Here is a 20933-nt window from a genome sequence, read left to right as displayed (position 1 = left end):
TTTAATCAAATATTGATTGCTTTTTAGATATAATGTGTTTTGGCCTTGTGATTTCGAAGTCAAAAAGTGCAATTTTAAATCAAATCGCGGAAAATATATCTTTTGAGAGTGTGATTGAAAAAAGTAGACAAATCTGCATTTTGAAATCGCAAGAGGTATGCATTTTAAAAAACGCATGATTTTAAAGACTATAATGTGATTTTACTAAATGCTTAGCTACATTTTTAAAAGTTGTGTTTTTAGATCGCACGTTTCAAAATCGTTACTTTTAAATTGCACGTTTTGAAGTTGTAAACCCAAACGAACTCATATGGCAAGATTGTTATGGAACCTCTCAAACTTTGAAGAAGGTGAGATCCTTCAATTGAAGACTCTACTCCTCATGGTCCAAAGCTAAGCTATATTAAATAATATGTGGATGATTGGAAGGAGAAGAAGAAAAAAAAAGTGCTCATGAGTTTCCATTTCTTCTTAAAACTTAGAAAATTCATAGGAAACAGAATAAGCCCACAGAGAGCATTATTTTTGGCAAATGTATTTGAAACACCGCTGATCAAAATCATTCCATGAGAAACTTCCACGGAGGCCAATAACGTTCATGACAAATCAGTTCAGAAAATGCTGCACTAAAAATATGAACAATGCACTTTTGAATTGCTTTTGGTATCTTTACTCACCCAACTCCTTCACTAGTCTCTCAACTGACAAGAAGCCAACTTCAACGAAGAAAGCAATAATAAGCACATCATCTCTAACTTAATGAACTGCAGCCCTTTTAACTCATCTTCTGAAGCATCTTTCTTATATGATCAGTAACTATCTCCGCTACAATCTCAGGAGAGAACCTTCTTATCATGTCCTCCCTCGCTTGCCTGCCTTTGACCTTGGCTTCCTCAACATTATTCATCACATGCCTCAAAAGAACTCGAAGCTTATCGACAGAAGGTTCCGCCCAAAGATGCCCTCTGAAAGGCCCTTCTGTAACCTCACTCATCCGATCCGCTGGCAATGGATAGCTATTCTCTTCTGTCAAATACTCCGTTGGCCCGGACCAGTTTGTGGCAATCACTGGCAATGACATTGCCATGGCTTCCACAAGAGGTCTCCCCCATCCTTCCCCTCTTGATGGAAGAACGAACGCGTTCGCCGCCTTGTATAGTCGCGGCAAATCAATTTGAGCAATGTGTGTATCAATCACATAAACTGGAGCCCAACCATCCACTGGTTTTTCTATGTCAGAGTTCTCCACAAACTCCACTATCTTGTTCCCAAAATCTCTATCAGAATGGTATGGATTGGATAGTAAATACAAAGCAACCCCATCAACCCCAGAGAACTCCTTGAAGTATGATTTCAACAATACATCCCAACCTTTTCTGTACTCCCACTTGAAGATACTCAAAAATATAAACTCCTTTTTTGAATTCAAATTCTGGGTTGTTGAACTTGAACCTAAGACCAATTTCCCTATAGAGGAAAGGTCTAATGGCTTATACTTGAGGGCATCAAAGAACTTCACATCAACAGGCTGAATGATTTTCACCACCTTAGAAGGATCAACCCCACTTTCTATAAATGTAGATACATGAAATTCAGTGGGAACCCAAACATAATCCATTTGATTACAGCGCTTCACGTGGTCGACATTCACCCTATCGGTCTCGAACATGGTCCGGCCGATCACCGACTTGAAATTTCGGTAAGCACCTGGTGGGCAAGGGAGGGTTTCAAACAAGGGAGGGTTCCAAGCACCAGGTTCACTGTGACAAACCACAATGGTCTCATTCATTCTACACTTTGTTCGGTAAAGCTCAAAGGCCAAGTTTTTGACATGTTGTGGCAAGCCCTCCCAGAATTCAAGGGATTCTTGATCACCATGATGCTCAATAGCCAGCTTGAATAGTGGGGTTTTCATGTGTTCATGGAGGGCTAAGATATATGACCAACTTTCTGAGCTATACCCACCACCTGAAAGAAAAGGAGCCATCCATAGCACACAGCTTGGGGAATGGGAAATGGGATTTGGTGTATGGGTTTGCCTGGGTTTTGGGTTTGGATGAAGATAGCCTAAAAGGGTCTGAAGAAAAATGGGGTGTGATGAGAAAGAGTATTTTAGGCGTTGGGCTTTGTAATAGTTTGTTTTGGTGAAACCGAAGGAGATTGCGAGAAACAGAACTAGAATAGATGAGTAGAGAAGAAGTGGTTTCTTTGTTAATGTCAGGGGGAGAGCTTGATTTTGTTGTGGTTGATTAGTGGGTCGTTGGCTTTCATCAGATTCCATGGCTTGGGATTCAGAGAAGTGACTTCCTCTGTAAGCAAGAAACACATACGGCAGGGACTTCTTTGCCTTTTCTGTTGAGCATTTCATGAGGTAATAGAAATTTCTGTATCACTCTTTCAAAAGTTTTTGATAGGGTTACACAATTTTTTGATACTATTTGTGAATTTTATACAAAATTAGCGAATTATGATTGAGAAGTCGAATTCATTTAATTAAATAAGTTGGGTTATGATTAACTTATATAATCTTATATTTATGTCTCGACACGACCCGAACCTGACAACTGACATTTAAGGTTAGCATTTTTGACACAACGCGCAAAACCGATATAAAATTATCATGTTAGAGTTGACGAGTCTAACATGTTTAATTAAATTGATCAAATTATGGGTGACTTATATAATCTTATAAGTTATACATATATCTCGATATTACCCAATTCAACACACGAACACAAATTGTTATTCCTAAATTCTCGCGGTCCATCTCGGTTACTAGTATAATAATATAGCCAGCATTTTTTGTTTTTCAGTTTACCAGTTTAGCAATATCAATAACAAGTGGTTAATTTATACAAATTTTTCTTTTTGAAAAAAAAAAAAAAAAAAAAAAAAAAAAAAAAGGAGAAAAACCACCACGTTGGAGGGTGATTGGGTAACAGCCACATCCTACCCTCTCTCAGTCCTCTCAATAGATTATGACAATAGTTTATGAGCACATAATCTCAAGTGTTTACTTAATTTTTTGAAGTGTTCACTTTTTTATGTGGCAATGAAAATTATTGTTAAATAAAATAATAAATGAAAATGAATACTTGAGAATATGTGTAGCACTTCACATAGTTCAATCAATTAGCTTAGTTAAACCGAGTTAGGGTACTCCACAAAATTTAGAGGATCGCTAATTTAATCAATTCACTTCGTTAAAAGAAGTCAAGATACACTACGAATTTTAGAGGATTTTGATCTATGCAAAGGATACACTAGTTTGTATGAATAAGGTACAAACTAATTTGTAACAAATTTATGTCCCACTGGATTTCCTCTTTTTGGAAACAATGAAAAGTTGACCGGCTTTTTTTTTCTTGGAAAAGCAAGGAAGATTTATTACAAGCAACCTCGCTTAGTTCACCATTAAGGGTGATGAATCAATGACCCAAGGAAACTCCCAAGTGATCTAGGCATGTACTAAAGTGTGTGTTTGAATCTTTACAATAGATAATCTCCACATATGCCTGATTAATATTAACCGCTTTGGATTCTCATTGATGCTCTAGTGAAACTGAATCAGACTATATCTAGTTAGACTTTAAGGAGTGCCTACTTTCCTTCCGACTAAACCTCTCATATGCGGCTCCCAACGGGTAAATGCTACTATAGTCACGCCCAAATAAAATAACCATAATTAGTCTCCCTGACCTATCATTTAAACCCCCCCCGGTCCATTGGTTAAAACTTTTGCTTTTTCTCTTTTCAAAACAAAACTACTAATGAACAACCTAAACACAAAAAACTATTAAAAAGAAACAATTTTTTACATTTACGTCACATTATATGTATTTTTTTTTATCAAACCAAACACAAAAAAGCACCCCCTAAAATGCATTAACAAACAAAGCCAAGCGATATGCAACTGGAACTTCACTGCTTCTTCGACTCAAAACTTCTGAGCCTACATTTATTTACCTTAGTTCAAGAGTACAATTATTATTTACCTTAGTTCAAGAGTACAATTATTATTATTGTTATTATTTTATCATACATACATTTCATCTCTCCAACATTAGAAAAACCTTGAAATTTCCATTCATTATTTTGAGAGTGCAACAGCTAAAAGAACCAGCAACTTCTACATCTTTGACCAGGAGCGGCTCAAGCTAGCTTGAATTGATCCATGTGGTTCGTCCGTTGGTAAAAATACATCATCAGCAAACTGCATAACATTATGGGTCAGTTTCATTTTACAGCTAATGCATTAACCTCAGCTCTCTCTCTCTCTCTCTCTCTCTCTCTCTCTCTCACAAACACAAAGAACAGATCAAATCCAAATTGCAACATATGATTGCTATATAATCTATGTCAAATATTGTCTACGTACATTGGTATTTTCCCACAACTTCTGCAGACATCACTGGTAAAGAAAGTCATACCTTAACAATAGTTTGATTATCCTTGTTTTTTAGATTAACGGGTAGGAAATGGATATTTGGCATCTTTAATTGGATCGATGATATGTCAAGAAACCTGGAAGCATGAAAAAAAAAATCAAGAATCAATCTAAAAACATTGCACCATAGAAAAACCAATATGTGGATAAGTGCAAGTATGTTGGTGCATGCATGCACCTGTGCCTGGATACTAGTGTCAGCATACGCATCGTGCATGTGTATGTATTTCTGCTGTGTGCGTGTGTGGGATGCAAGTATATGAGCATGGATGTGGAAACAGGTGTTGGCATGCATGTGGGTGGACATGGATTTGTGTGTGATCGCCACAAAGAGAGAGAGACCTGTTGAGTACACTTTTTGCCATGAGATAAAGAGTATTCTGAACAGATGGGCTGTATACTCCCTCTTTTGGAGGACCATAGAAAGTGTCAACCAGAACCTTTTTCACATCTAGGTACCTCTCTGTAAAGTAATGTGGCTTCTGAGGGACGCTAGATAGAGATTCATATGAATACCTGCATCCACATTTATTCGAGAAACATGATTCTTCATTGACCAAAACTCCAAGAGAATCAAAATGGGAAAACATAACCTTTGGAAACTTGATATAGAAGGGCCATGAGGGGAAGCCAAAAACATATGTATATTTTAATTTTCAATTGATACACCTTGCATTAAGTTGGATTAAATTGAAACATCATACCTCCATGCTGCCGTGATCTCTGTTGCCAGCACCCTCTCTCGTGTTTCAGGAAGAGCTGTGTATTGGTCCCTTATAAACCCCTCAAAACCTGACTGCTTGTAATAATAAAATCCATAGTAAGCAATCATCAGAGAAACCGTAATATGCCATGATTACACTCTGCAATTAGATTGCTGTTCACAGACACCATGGAGACACGAAACAAGTACATGAAGCATTCAGGAGAGAAGAACTGATTACATGCCAAACCCTAGCTTGGTTCAAGGTACTAATCCCCGTGTAGGTTTAGATCATGTGAGGACAAGTACCTGAGAGAGTTCAGGTTGGAGTGAAATATTAAAGATTCATTTTGCGTACTTTGTGTCTTTGTATATTGGTAGAAGGCTGTAGTACCTCACTTACCTTTAAGAACCCTGAGTGCAGAGCTTGTAAACTCACCATCCGATAATGTTCAAAAACAAATGCTGTTCAAAAGCAAGGGTACATCCTCTATTCACGGTCATAGATCTCATTGTCTTGGCAGTCAATATCATCGCACCAAGTTCCAGAATATGTGGCAACTTGTCCAGAAAACCCTCCAAGTCAAATTAAAGAACTCTCTCAGTGGCTCTCGGATTCAAGATCCATTACAGTTTTACCATCCAGATGGACTACTAAGCAAATTTGGATATGCTTGTCACAATTTAATGTTCTATAATTCTACTTTTTTCTCCTCTTTATCACAATTTTGTTTATTCTTTTTCTGTTTTTTTGGACAAACTCACCTTTAAATTTGACTATTGGCTATTGGTAGATAATACAATCCTTTCGCTACATGTACACAACGTTTACCAGTATGAATAAATTTTAGTACCGCAAAGATGCTAATCTATGTTTGTAAATCTCAAATAAAATATAAAATGCATATAAGTAACACTGGCAATAAACAAAAAATATAGACCAGATTTGTTTTAGTATCGTCGTGCAGATAGAAGCAAAAAATTTGACAAGCATAGCCTCATCAAGCAAAAGAGATTTTGAAGTACATCAAAGAGCTGATTCTGCTATCTGAAACATGAAAGAGAAATGAGTTCACCTTAGTTGTCTTCAGCAAAGCCAGCCCTTCAATACCAGAAGTCAACTGTAATGCACCAGACTTCTTCACTATTGCTTCTGTAGTATGCTTCTCAGATCCAAGTTTAAAACCTTCAATAGGGAAGACAGTGACAGAATTAAAGATAATAAAAGTCAAAAAAGAAAAAAAAACCACGTCATTTATTAGCTGTGCAAGCCCAATGAAAATGTGATTATAAATGTAACACTAAGTTCTTGTCCATTTCTCAGCTGCAGAACCTGGATTAAGGTTTGGGGGGAAGGGGAGGAATGTACAAATAATACATCTATTGCCCTTTTCTTTCAAAATAATTTATTGTTAAATTATTTCATTATAATATTTTATTTACAGTCTTCTAAATAAAAAGTAGAAATGAATTTCAGCAAAATGATTTCGCATTACCTTTTATTTATTGTATTTGGCTATCTTTTATAGATTGCTTTTTAAATTTCTGTTGGAGGTAACGTAGTGGAATTAAAAATAAAATTAATTAAAAAACTTTTGAGAGAGAGATAGGAAATGACCTACATCAGATCTAGTATGAAAGCCCACCACAACTTTGGTCCTGCATCATAGTCCCAATTTAATGGAAGGCATATAGTTACTTTGTGCTTTAATTTTGGGACCTAGTGGGATTTCAACCATATTAAGACTGGCAGGATAACAACTGTTATGCCTTCTGAATTCCAAGCCTCAGAATCTCATAAGAGTGCATGTGAAGACTACCAAGGGAATCCTACGAAGACCCAACAACAAGAGTTTTGTCAAGGAAGGGCCCACATCTGTAGATTTTGAAAGCTTTTACAGCTCCACTAGAAAGATAACCATAGGGATGAGACATGGGATTTTCTTAGTTCTGACTAAGATAACTAGCAAGGAAAAACCAAATAAACCTTCCACAAAGAAGTGCTCCCAGATGATTGTCAGGTGTCTAACACAATAATATGGCCAAGAAAAATTGTTGGCACAAATTAGCAAGCTTAAGACACGCATTAATCAGCAATGCCACTTTTCTTGAATGGTTCAGCACTTCGGATGACGGTCGCAATTCCTAGAAACCCCTCTTTATTCTAAAAATCAAACTTAAAAAAAAGAAGGGAGGGCTTATTGTCAATCTTCTAGAACAATGGCTCACAAGGGGTAGAGTAAAGGTTCATGGATTGTTACTGCACAAATTTTGAGTTGTTTTGCTAGTGTAATTACCAATTGAGTGAATACTAATACTATGGTATGCGTAAGTATTCTTATTCTCTCATAAATAATTTTTATGTAAATTATTTTTTCTTTACAACTAATACCATAAAAGTGTTAGTGGCAGTGCCAATCGCACATCAAATTACTCCCAACATGTTTTAGAAATTAAGCAGAGTTTAAAACAAACAAAAATAAGCACATCACATGCCATGAACGATCAAAGGGTATTCACCACAAAAAAGAATTCAGTAAACTTCAAAAAAAAAGGTTGTAAACAAAAGAATTCAGTAGACATCTTTTCTTTGGTCACAGAATAAAGTATATATGATATATGAGCCTATTCTCTCCTTCATCAGATTGAAAAAACTAACCATGTTCATGCAGTTGACCATCTATATATACACGCTCCCAAGGCTTTTCCACTATCTTTACTATAGCAGTAGTAACCTACAGAAACAAAGAACATATATTAGATTATCCCCAACTAATGGAACATTTCTAATCATATAATACACAAAAGACTAAAAAGATGCCATGAGAAGAGTAAAACACATTCTTTATAAAATTAAAAAAAATAAAAAATAAAAAATAAAAAAATAAAAAATAAAAAAAATAAATAAATAAAGTATATATTAAAGGGAATTACTGATAAACGAACTATGGATATCTTTTGAGCTCAATACAAAAAGAAAGTGGACTGAATATTGAAGAAATTAACAAATCTACATCCAGGTAATATTTGATCCATTAAAACTTCTCTTCTTCTTTTTGTGTGCGTGTGTGTGGTGGGGGTGGGGGCTGGGTTGAGTAGATTGATCTATTAAGCATCTCAATCACAGAGGAAAGCAAGACATTTTTTATTTCATGTAATTTGATGACCTAATTAGAATCTATATATGCCAATGTAAAATGCTATTAAATGCGTATCCCCCATCCACACTTTGTCATCACATGTTTCATTTTCTCAAATTCAGCTTATGAGAAAAGTCAAAATGATTCAAGTTTTGCTTATACCTTCCCTTTCTTCCTTCTGGCAACATTCCAGGAGATAGCACTAGCAATTTCCTAAAGGACATGTCTAGCATTCAAAAGTCAGACCTCCAATCCACCTAAAGCATCAATAAGGATGACTTACGACTGCACTATTTTTCACTACGTAGCAGATCCATCAAAAGATGGATTTCAGTCTACACCGCCCCCATCAGGTTGAGAGCCGGCGATGGACCGGGTTTGGGCCAGGCTACTCAGCCCTAGGCTTCGGCCTGTGCTTCCTACTTTTCAACTTATAAAAAGCTAAAGAGACCAAAATAGAAATATGATTGAATCTCCTCAATAATAAAATTTATGATATTGAATGTTGAAAAACATCTATATTTATGTAGTATTTACCTGGTGGTAAAATGATGTGAAGTGCTTAGCAAGTACAATTGCAAAGTCCTCCATTGAGATATGTTCTGAGCATTCCTTTGCTTTCACATATACCTGTATTGCAACTCAGTTTAACATCAACATGAAGGTGAATGGCAGCTTAATTGCTGGAAATTATAACAGATGACACTCGTGAGATAGCTAATGACAATATGAAATCAACAAAAACATTCATTTACTTGCAAAGGTATGTCATGCTTTATGTATTCAGATTTCTAAACTAATAACTTGAAGCTTAACTCATACACAAACCTGTCAGCTGCTAGCTGATTTTACATTACTCGTACCACTATAGTGTTTCTAATTTTTCTTTTTGGCTTTTACATAATCATTTACATACTCCACCCTTCAACATGCTTGTATATTTCCCAAAATTTTAGAATAGAGTCACACTCTACAGCTTTTTCTCTACGCCACAAATACCACAGAACATGGTAATATCTTTTACTTCCAATGATTTTTTTTTTTTTCCATTCTCAAGGAACAATATCCTGTGCTATCAAACTTTAAAACCTAGTCACTAAGTACCCACTTTACATTTAAGAAGCACATTCCTCCATGGACTTGAATTAAGTGTTTGGCTTGGAGCTGTAGGCATGCTGACTGCTTCGTAGCCCATCTATATATATACTTCAAGATCCAACCAACCTTATACCTACATGTGTATCAATCATCATTACCTAAAGTTCTTCGATATGCTCCAGAGACCCATATGATTTACAGAAGATTACACACATTTCTTAAACAGCCAATATACTCCTACTCAGATTTTGAGTAACGAAAAAATTACATACACGCTGATCCCCTAAAAACATGTCATAGAACACAACAATCCTGTTGATATCAGTGTTTTAAACCAACTGAATCAGTGTTAATCCCAGTCTCTTGACTAGTAATCAATATTCAGAGAAGCCAAGCAGACTCTGTATATCTCTGATCAGAACGAAGCTCTTACAAAGAAGCAGTAGCCAGAATGCATAATTTCAGGGGGGGGAAAAGAAGACATTTTTAACCAAAAAAGAAGAAATTAGTTCTTATTCCAATATTTTCCCGTCATATAATTTTCTAATGAATTGCAATCAACTACTAAAAGGCAGAGAAAAACAAATTTAACATTGACCATTGGATTATATTCATTTCGCACCAGAAAAAGAAAAAAATAATATGGTTCGTAATCTGAGCCATATTATTTGAGCCAAAAGGTTTTCCAATTCCTCTTTCTAATAACAAGGGGAACGAAGAAAACAAAATTAGAATCCAATTTTCCTCTTTTTTTTCTCAGCCAATCCGGCAACCAAATTGGATGGTTCAGAATCTGTGATCTCAGCATTTATTCATCACATGCCATACGCTAAGTTCATATTTCAAAATATTCTTATTTTTCCTTCCATTTACTGTATATCATACTATTCCATCGAAATCTTGTCACTTCGACATCTAATTATCACATAAAAATAACAATAATTTCAGATTCTAAAATATTCCTCATCTTTTTCTTTGGTTTATAAACTTCAGAGCACAATTGAATTACATACGGTGTTCTTCATGGTGTCAGTGGCGACGATGTCAGAGTTGTCGTCGCGTAGGTAGGCGGCGGCGCAATCGGAGAGGAGGTTGATGCTGACGTTCCACTCCACAAAGAAATGACGGCCAGCTCTGTTCTTCCAGACCCTCCCCACCCTCACGCGCTCTTTCCCGTGCCTCTGCTCGAAGCTGAATCCCTCCGCGTTGACCGCCATGCTTGATTGCTTTGGATTTTCTGTGAATTTGGGTTCGTCGGAATCTCTTCAGGTCGCACTTTGCAGCGGCTATTGTGCTGGTGTCTGACTAGGAATTTGTTGTCAGCAGATAGGGGGTCCCAGCCTTTCGTATTTTTTCTTGTACTTATCTCGATAGCGATAGAAAAATCAGTCCCGTCCAACTACTCCTTCAATAGTAAAATTTGACCCGGACTCGATGAATAAATTTGCTTATTACAGAAAAAATCCGCTTTTTTTTTTTTTTTTGTTTTTGTGTAAATACAACAATCCAATAAAAACAGAACGGTTACATCAACACAAAAGTTTCAGGGTTGAGGAACAACAACAAACCCAGATCGAAATAAGCAGAGCTAATGAGAATGAAAAAACCAAACACCAAATCAGGAAATGAGTATGTTATTGACTGCATAATATCAATAATTTCCTGGTCCTCTATTCCTTGGACAAAAGCCAAGAATTGGGCCGCATAAAACGGTTTAGGCTGCATAACAGAAGAAGATAGGTTTTACCCCATCCAAACCTCTGTCGGGCGAAAATAACCCCTGTAAGGGTGTCGAGAGGGTGGAAGTACTGCAAATCCCAGAAACAGATATGTCAAAAAGGAGTGACTCACTCCAGAAACAAAGTTCTCCACTACGTAAAACAACAAAATACTGGGAGACCAAAACCCACAATCTGCTTAATTGTCCCTCCTTTGTGTTTAATAAAAAATAATTTATAGATTCATGAAGTTGGCATAAATTATAAATAACTTCATGTAGTATAACAAATAATTTATAGGTCTTTAGGGTATGCCAAAATAACAGTTTACTCTTGAAATCAATTTTCGTTAAATAAATATGTTATATTGTCACGTCATACCCAATAAAAACGCAAAACATGATATTATCAATTTTTCTGACTTTTAAAAATGACAACTAAGATTTTTTCATATCATTTTAGGGATAGAAGAGATTAGATTAATTTACTGTAGTGGTATGATGTTGACTGAGGGCTAATGTGTAATCTTAGCCAGTGTCCTAAAATGATTTGAAAAATCCTAGTTGTCATTTTTTAAATAAAGAAATTACTAATAACACGTGTTACGTTTTTATTGGCCGTATAATGTGGCAAAGTAATAGATTTTCTTAAGTTACTTAACAAAAATTGATTTCTAGAAGTAAACTGTTATTTTGATCTACCATAAGAACCTATAAATTATGTTTTATACCACATGAAGAGATTTGTAATTTAGGCCAATTACAAGACCTATAAATTATTTTTTATACCATAATTTAGTAATTTGTAATATAGGTCAATCACAATGACCAATTTTACATTTATCCCTAAAAGTAATAGTATAAATTATATTTTTATTTTATAACTATCATACATTGTTGACGTGGCATGTAACGACCCAGAAAAAAAAAAATGCTAACCACATTTGTGCAATCACCCCTCCTTTTGGGTGAAAGCGTAGATGTTGCTAGTACTTTTTTTATGAATCATTACATAATAGTTTCAGCTAACCTTCGATTTTTTTATTTTTTTTTAACAATGATTAAGAGTTGATTGATACATTCACTTCAGTATTGTGAGATCAAAATAAGCATCAATCTTTAATTACTACTTCTAACATTTTTCCTTTGGTTGTTGAGGGTGATACATCCACTCCCTTGTTGGTAGTTCTAAAACTATTACAACCAATGGTTTAGGAATATAAGAAGATTATATAGAGTGGGGTGAGTAGGTCTAATGAACTAAAATATGAATTTAAAAACCAAAACAATATTTCAGATGTTAAAAGAAAGTTAATCATGTCATCCATGTACAGCTATAACAAATGCTGAGGTGTTTAAGTGTTGCAGGTAATTCTCCGCTTGATGTTAAAAATATGAGGGATGGACACCATTTAATCTCCAAGTACTCAAGAAGAGATGAATTACTACTGTAACCATTGATGTCATCCTCGTCTAGCAAAATCAACATATTCTTGCAATAACGTATCTCTAGCCGTTTTAGAGTTAGAGGTAACTGGCCTCTTGCAAAGTGTGTCAGCAAATCACATTTACAAATCTCAATGTGCACAACACATGGCGTGCTGTACATCATTGCTTGGGTAAAGATTCCATGCCATTGCAATAAGAGATATAAATTTCTTTGAGTGTGGAAGGCAAACCTGGTTGCGGCTGCTCTTTTACTTCTTCTGCCACTAGAGAAACTAGTTTCGGACAATTATAAAACTTTAGAACCTGAAGACAGGGAAGGGGTTGTAGTAATCCCATATCATTTGACCACAAAGGCATCAGCTCCTCACAATTTTCAATAGCTAGATCTTCTACATGTGTTAGTCCTTCGAGAATAAGCCCTTTTATTGGACATGTGAATTCTGAAATTGTTGAAAGAAACTTAGACTTTAGTGAGCTGAAATCTACCTTACTTCTGCACACCACCCCTTTCGTTCCCTCAATTTGTAGTTCACAGAGCTCAAGAAAGCTTGAAATTGAGACCATCAACTGCTCGCATTCATCTACCAAAAATTTTTTTAGTAAAGGAAGATGGTTAGGTAGGTTCCCCAACAGTTTGGGACAATTTTTAATAGAAAGCTCACACAGGTGTGGGAACTCTCCAATAGGGCTCCAGTTCTCCCATTCCGTCATATCCTTGAAACTCAGAGTTTCCAAGGATTCAAAAGATTGTGAGCAACTACCCCCATAAAACTCATGACCAACATTCTTCACACTAACCATGCCTTCGATGAAAAGCTGTTTGAGTAATGGTAGTTGCCCAACTGGTGGCAATGACGTGCACTTTTTACAATTTTCAATCCTTATAAGCACCATATGAGGAAATAAATGACCTTTTAACAAAGTCAAATTTTGTACCACCATAACACCTAATAGTGAGCTCTTTTAAATACTTGTTTGGATGTAGCATGTCAAGTATGCCTAATTCACATGTTCTATCTTGTAACTCGTCCAAGTTGCCACTCCATTCCAAGAACAATATTGCAGTAAGATTGGGATTTTTAATTAACTTAGCGTCCCTTTCATCCCTGGTTTCAAGGGCATTCTCCAATTGTGAGATGACGAGTGTCCCTCGGAGATGTAACAAAGAACCTAACTCTTTTAGTTCAAAGCATTGCCTTTTCCTACAATAAGATTAGACAATGTCTAGAGACAAGTTAATTTATCTATTTGTGGAGGCATTCCTTCCAAGTTATTTGCATTCAGAATGTTGAGGTGGCGCAAGTTGACAAGGTTCCCCAACTTTGAATGCAATTTTAATAAATAATGGCATTCCTTCAATATCAATGTTTGTAAGTTACAGAGAGTTGTTGTTGATTCAGGCAACCCTTTAATAAAAATGTGAGAAAAGTCAAGGTATATATAGTAGATGTTTCAAACCACCAATAGAATTTGGTAGCTCATGTGTGCAATATCCATTCATAGAGAACACCTTAAACTTTGTAATTTTAGCAACAATTGAAGAGGAACATTATGAGTCAAATAACATTGCCTGGGACTTGGAAGCATAAGAGGTAGGAATGTATGTAGACATGTGAGTTCAAAAAAAGCCTTGAACTTTCTAGCACTATCGTTTTTGCCACCCAAGTAAGAAGAGTGCCGAGCCTTTTTAGGAAGTCTCCTTTCATTACTACCCCTAATTCAATCCTCCATTCTAAAGCATATATCGCCTGCAACCCATTGCGCCAAGTCGTTGATGAGGTCATATATGCATCAGAAATCGTGATCCATCCCTGCTTGATTGTTGGAAAAAGGACCTTGACAATAACTCTTGAAAATACTCGCTACCCAAATCTTCCATTTGCTTATCCCCTTCTACTGCTTGAACTAGGCCTTCAGCTATCCATAATAGAACAAGCTGCTCCTTCTCAAATTCATAGTCCTTAGAAAGTATTAAACAATACGCAAAGCACCTCTTTATGTGAAGGGAGATGATTGTAGCTCAACATAAGAGCCGAAAGAATTCCACTTTTTACCTTTGGTATATCACATATCTTGCTCTTTAATATATCTTCCCACTCATTACGATCTCGTTTAGTGCGTAGGAGGCCTCCAAGGGTTTTTGCTGCCAAAGGCAAGCCTTTACACCTTTTAACAACTTCCTCACCAATGTCTTGAAGGTTTGTGTGTGCATTGAAATCGCATGCCCCCAATGCGTGTTGGGTAAATAAAGACAAACAAGCATCATTTGATAACACTTGCAAATGGTAAGCTGGAATGGTACCGGTCGTTGATGAAACTTCCTGATTGCGAGTTGTAATGACAATCCTACTTCCTAAAGCACCTACTAGGAAAGGAGCAAGTAGGATAGTCCAGTCATGATAGTTTGCATTCCAAAGATCATCAAGAATGACAGTATACTTCTTTCCATTCAGTTTCTCCTTTAATTTGACTTGCAAAAAATTCAGATCATTGTCATCGCAACTTTCAGCGGTCACCAATTTCAAAATTGTTTTTGTCACTATTAACATCAAAATCTTCAGAAACACAAGCCCATGCTTTTAGAGCAAAAAAGCATTGCACTTTTTCATCATTGAATAAAAGTTGAGCAAAAGTTGTCTTTCCCATACCCCCATACCAAGTATAGGAATCACGGAGACTCCAGCGCCCAGGCTACATTTTTCACTCAGCAACAGTTCAAGCACAACCTCTTTATCTATGTCTCTGCCATAAACATGAGGTTCAGTGACTACAGAAGTTGGAGAAAGTGTCCCTATTTTCTTGTAAGACCTCCCATCAGCAGTTTCTTTCAATCTCAAATCAGCTTCTTGTATCAAGAGATCGTCGATCTCTCACGTCAAATCAGTTTCTCTCACATTAATCAAATTTGCTACAATTCCAGATCACTTTCTTTTTCAAGTCCTTTACCAAATACAGTGATCTTTGACCCCACACCTTAATGTTGATTTTAGCAGCATTTGGAGTCAAACCAGTACAACAAGCAGGAATGAGATTGCGTACCTTACATGTACTGGCCTGATTTTTCTTCTCTCAATTCGCATAGCAAAGCTTCCGTGGCGAACTCATCTAAGATGTGGTTCTTTCGTGGAACACGAGGCTGTTGATTAAGGTTGATAGTGGATCCCCATGCACATTACAGCTGCCGCGCGAGTTTGCCATTCTCATTCTACAGTAAAATAGCTTGCATTCCCATTCAGCTTTGACAATGCTGTATTTCAAAATTTTGATCAAGTTTGACGGATTCATAAGGTACTCATGACTCTCATACCCAAGATTATTTATAAATTAAGAGAAATTTCATCGGAGACACGAACACTAGTAGTAATTTTCTTAAATTTTATTTATTTATTATTCAAATGTAGAAAAAATTCTTAAAAAATCATATGTAATATATTCCTTTGGGAAACAAAAAGACTATTTTTTTAAATTTTTTATTCAAATATACTTCACAAAAACTTTTCTTATCTTTTCTTTTACCAGTAAAATGTTATTTATTTACAAAATACGAGTTTCCTACCTACTTTTACATTTTTTTCAAAAAAAAAAAATTCAATACAGTCCCCAATATTGGATGGCAAAAAGACGAGGGAGGAAAGAAAAATATTTTGTGTTAAGATAATGAATAGAAAAGCTAAAATGCTACCCGATGCATTAAGTAGTACTATAACATACCCAATGTTTAGAGAAACTACTGCATATGATTTTTTTTTATTTTCTTTTAGGGAAGCTTAAGAGCATTTACAACAGTTTTCCATTGATTTTTCCTTAAATTGATGGAACAAAACTACTGTTATTTTCTTATCTAAATATACTCCACAATAACTTCCATTATCTTACCCTCATAATAAAGGTCATCTATGAAGTAATTGCCAACCATGCTACAAACTAAGAGCAACTTGCTTGTAACTATTATATTTGATATAAATAATGATTTCACAACATATACAAATTTTCTCCGAATTGATTTGTAGGAACAAGTGTCATCTACCATGTTTGGATTTCTCAAAAATTAATGTTTGGATTACTTCTTTTTTTTTTTTGACATATCCGCACAAAAGGAGGAAGGAGATTCGAACTGGTGACCTCCGCTTCATTAGGCGTGGTCCCAGCCGATTGAGCTACCTCTTGAGGACCAATGTTTGGATTACTAAATTAGTATGAATGACAATAAATGACTATTAAGAATATTAAAAAAAAATATGTGAGAGATGACACTTGACACTTTATTATAGTAGGTTGGAGAAAATTTATGTCCTTTCACAACTATCAAAATGTATAAATTTGACACGAACTTGATCTTAATATTGTATAAATTCGCTCGATTAGTAAGGGTACGTTTGGGATTGCGATTTTGCAATAATAATATGTGTTTTTAAAAGATATCGAAAAACGTAAAGCGTCTGGCATTGCGATTTAAAAAACACTTAATTTAAAATAGGAAAAAAATATATGATTTCTATAAGCATGCTAAGGGGTGCTTCTTGGAAAAAACGCAAATTTAAACCAAAATCATTATTTCAAATAACAAATATTTGATTTTTTTTTAAAAAAAAAATTAACATATTTTACCAAACACATTTGCGATTTTAAAAAGTAACCATTTCAAAAACACAATTTTTAAAATCGTACTTATTGAAACCATAATCCCAAACGGACATTAAGTGATATATATCTGACTCACTCAAGGAACTGCGATAGAGGCTCACAAGCTTAGCTCTAAGCTAATATGAAATAGTAAATTTAATTATTTAATTAAAAGTAATGTTAAAAACTATATTTTTATCCTACAACTATTATAAATTGCTGACATAGTAGCCTTAACCAACCTTTAAATTTTTTTTTTAACAATGATTTATTCAAAAATTAATTGACACTGTCACTTCAGTATTATAGGATAAAAATATGGTACAACTACTCCCTCATTGGTAGTTTTAAAACTATTACAACCAATGCTTTTGGAATTTAAGAAGATTATACTAGAAAATTTAGCAAAAGGTATATTGACTATGAGAGCCCTTATTAGGATGTGGTATAAAACCTCATTTTATAGCATTCAATAAAAATTTGACACATGAGTTAAAAATATCAAATACAATGGAAATTAAAACTTCGAATTTTTAATTCAAATCAATTCCTTGGACCTTTTCATTTGTTCTAACGACACCAACCACCCACCTCCGAGCCCTCAACACTGGAGTCTATAAAACGAACGAATGGTTTTATTAATAAGTATTTTGTCAAGATAATAAAAATTACTTGATATAAATGGTTATATTATTTTTTGGTGTTTTAAGTTGATATATCTACTTTCTATTGAAGAATGCAAAACATGAAGTTATACAAGTAACAAGATATTCAGCGCCACATCAATTTTGTTATGATGCAATCCTACCAAAATCTTTTTCTGTGCCAATTGCTATTTTTCCGAGCTTAGAGAGGGGTGAGAGTAGGTCCTAATGAACTAAAATATGAAATTAAAAACCAAAACAATATTTCAGCAAAATATAAATGCTAATTGATCAATAAAGATATGCAAAAAATATTCACGTACTATAGGCTATAGCAAAACATAAGGAAGACATCATGACCGACCATGAGATGAACAAGGGTGTTAATGAAACTAGGAAAGGAAAACAAACTAAAAGGTCTTTACAAAAACGTTCAGACATTCCCCACTAAAACAATCTCTAGAATTTGTTCATGTTAATCTTAAGGACTCACTAAGAGTGAAGAAAAATGTTAGTCCTATGATTCGTTTACAATCCTTTGATAACTTGTTAATACGAGTCGGCATGTGATTTATGACTAATATTACTCAAATTACATGCCAACATGTGTTAATAAATTATAAAAGAAAAAAAAAAAATCGGTAGGTATAGCGTTACTAGAGAGTGAAACACATAAGGCAAACTTTATAGGATTCAAATTTCTAGTAATTTTTTGTTAAGATTACTAACAATTTGAGCATGAAATAATAAATATGACCATATGAGGGAGCTATTATAGGACTTACTTATTGGAGCAAAACCCGCTCAAAGAGGTAGACCCCATAGAGGCCTTCTTGAGTAATTCTATTATTCTAAATGTCACCCCATGTCTTCTTTATATTATCTTTACATTGTTTTAATTTTTAAAATCACTATTAGATTCAATTAGTTTTCATCCTACAAATAAACCTCACAAAATAAGAATTTCAGCAAAATATATCAATATTGTAGAGATTTTTATACAGCTATGTATCCTATCGATGACTTATTGACTTCTCAATATATCATAGGGTTGCTTAATGTGTTCCATTTGACTTGTTGGTAACAAAGAGATAGTAATCCCAGGTAGCGTAGACCCACCAAGAGCTTCCTACACCACATGCACTAAGAAGAGTCAGAAGACCCTTAACCTGACGCGTCCAATGAAAATTCTTCTCCAAACCTCACAGTCACAGTCCACGCTCTCGCCGGTCAGACCGATCCCAACCAATCAAAATTCAAGACCTATCTAAACCCGAACGCACACAATCCCCACCGCCAAAAGAAACCAAATAAAAGTCCATATCCTTTCCTTCTTCGAAACAACAACGGAAAGTCTCCCATTTCTTGCGTTAACCAAAAAAAAAAAAAGCCTTCTTTTATTAGTTTCGGTTTCGCTAAAACTCAATCAAAATCCACAAACCCTTCGATTTCTCTGAAGAAGAAGAAGATGAAGAAGATCTTCGGCGTCAAGAAGGAGAAAGAGCCTCCTCCGTCCATCAACGACGCCTCAGACAGGGTTCTCTCTCTCTCTCTCTATGTATATATTGTTTGTTTAATTATTGTTTTTGTGCGCGTTTGGTTCTGGAGAAAGCGTGAGAAATTAGGGGAAAGGAAATCGGAATTGTGAGTTAGGTTTTTTTTTTTGTTTTTGTTTTTCGGGATTTTAAGTTGGAGAGAATGATGAGATTTGAGATGTTTGTTACAATGGCTGTTCCTTGGGATTCTCGGTAACCAAACAAGGGGCTATTGTAGTATTTTGAAGTGATTTTGTTGTCGATGTGTGTGTGTGAGTTGCTGCCTTGCTGGATCAGTGTTTAGGATTGTTCAGGGAACTTGTTTCTGAGTTGCATATAATTTGATTGCAATAGCTTGGTAGTTCAATGGAAATACATTTGTGTTGTATACGACAGTGATACAAATGAAAAGTATGAAAGGGAAAGGGTCGCTAAGTCATGGAGTTGTAGCAAGAATGACATCAAGGGGCTCTCATCTTTGCGTGTAGATCCATCTTTGAGCTGTTGATGTAGAAACCTAGTGGAGGGGATTTGCTTCTCTGCAAAACTGATGGACACTCCATGGGCTGGGAGCTCTGTTATGTACTGTTTGATGGCATTAGCACTGTAAACAATGATGTGATTTCATTTGCAGCTTTGATCTTTTTCCCTTACTTTTGAAGCTTCACCTCCCAATTAGTTTAGGTGGCAGAAAATTGGTGCTGCCCTCATGAAGCCTTGTCAACTTTAAGCCCATATAGTGAACTATAGTCTTAGTAAAATGAAATTTTTTTTGGAGGGAAACATTATTAAGCTGTTGAGTATCCAGTTATTAATTTTGATTTCAGTCATTGTTCTCTTCTGAAGCTAGATGAAGTTATTTCCTTTTCCTGCTATGTATGGTTTTTAAGTCGAAAATGGTGATGTAGTGGTCAGCTTAGAGTATGATCCGATGGTGTCAACATACTTTGAAAAAGAAGAACTATGATTTAGATATTATGTATGATATTCATATAATGGTTGTTATTCATTTTTCTGCATAATTTTAAAAAACCTATTTTGGTTGTGAAATCGATTGCCTTATTGTTCCATAATCTGATAATCAATCTTTCCTTAGTTGTATCTCTATGGGTTTTTCACTTGGACTGATGGCTGAATTATATGCTTTTCCAGATCAATAAAAGAGGCGAAACAGTGGATGAGAAGATCAAAAAGCTTGATGTTGAACTCAGTAGATATAAAGAACAGTTAAAAAAAACAAGACCTGGTCCTGCTCAAGAAGCTATTAAAGCTCGAGCCATGAGGGTTCTCAAGCAAAAGCGAATGTAGGTGCCTCTTCTTGTGTCATTGCCTCAATATTTCAGTTTTGTTTGCAGATGGAATTTTGTGTGTGCTAGTATTTATATGCAACAGTTCCTCTTGAAAGAAATATCCTAGCGTGAGAAGGTTTTTATCATTATTTGGATCTTAGGTTTTAGCATAGCTTGAAAAGCTTCGAATTTGATGGGGAATCCTTTCAAGCAAGTTTTAATGGGTAAAGAGCTTGAATTTTAGTGAGTTTGTTTAACTGGATTAAACTATTGTTTTTTTTTTTTACT

General features: G+C 35.3%; 4 protein-coding genes across 4 annotated transcripts; 1 reads left to right on the top strand and 3 right to left on the bottom strand.

Moving 5' to 3' along the window:
- Positions 1 to 431: 431 nt before the first annotated feature.
- Positions 432 to 2336, bottom strand: LOC132166955 (uncharacterized). The gene has a single exon (XM_059577820.1). It carries the CDS (start codon positions 2279 to 2281, stop codon positions 776 to 778), a length of 1506 nt encoding a protein of 501 aa, XP_059433803.1. The 5' UTR covers positions 2282 to 2336; the 3' UTR covers positions 432 to 775.
- Positions 2337 to 3920: 1584 nt separating this feature from the next.
- Positions 3921 to 10875, bottom strand: LOC132168045 (uricase-2 isozyme 2). Its single transcript, XM_059579114.1, has 8 exons — positions 10402 to 10875; positions 8828 to 8920; positions 7810 to 7885; positions 6227 to 6336; positions 5152 to 5243; positions 4790 to 4963; positions 4431 to 4524; positions 3921 to 4213 (listed from the first exon to the last, which is right to left on the bottom strand). The coding sequence occupies exons 1-8, from the start codon at positions 10603 to 10605 to the stop codon at positions 4130 to 4132; spliced, it is 927 nt and encodes a 308-aa protein (XP_059435097.1). The 5' UTR covers positions 10606 to 10875; the 3' UTR covers positions 3921 to 4129.
- Positions 10876 to 12713: 1838 nt separating this feature from the next.
- Positions 12714 to 15634, bottom strand: LOC132174215 (putative disease resistance RPP13-like protein 1). Its single transcript, XM_059585908.1, has 6 exons — positions 15594 to 15634; positions 15203 to 15296; positions 14609 to 15109; positions 14390 to 14514; positions 13526 to 13756; positions 12714 to 13434 (listed from the first exon to the last, which is right to left on the bottom strand). The coding sequence occupies exons 1-6, from the start codon at positions 15632 to 15634 to the stop codon at positions 12714 to 12716; spliced, it is 1713 nt and encodes a 570-aa protein (XP_059441891.1).
- A 3543-nt stretch (positions 15635 to 19177) lies between these two features.
- LOC132167577 (vacuolar protein sorting-associated protein 60.1) lies at positions 19178 to 20660 on the top strand (the record flags this gene model as incomplete). The annotated part of the gene is given in 2 exon segments (XM_059578588.1): positions 19178 to 19358; positions 20509 to 20660. Coding segments are annotated over 2 exon segments (221 nt in total), but the record flags the coding sequence as incomplete, so codon positions are not given.
- Positions 20661 to 20933: the final 273 nt, after the last annotated feature.

Source organism: Corylus avellana, chromosome ca1 (genome assembly GCF_901000735.1).
Source record: "Corylus avellana chromosome ca1, CavTom2PMs-1.0".
Taxonomy (NCBI): domain Eukaryota; kingdom Viridiplantae; phylum Streptophyta; class Magnoliopsida; order Fagales; family Betulaceae; genus Corylus; species Corylus avellana.
This window is presented reverse-complemented; position numbering and strand designations above follow the sequence as displayed.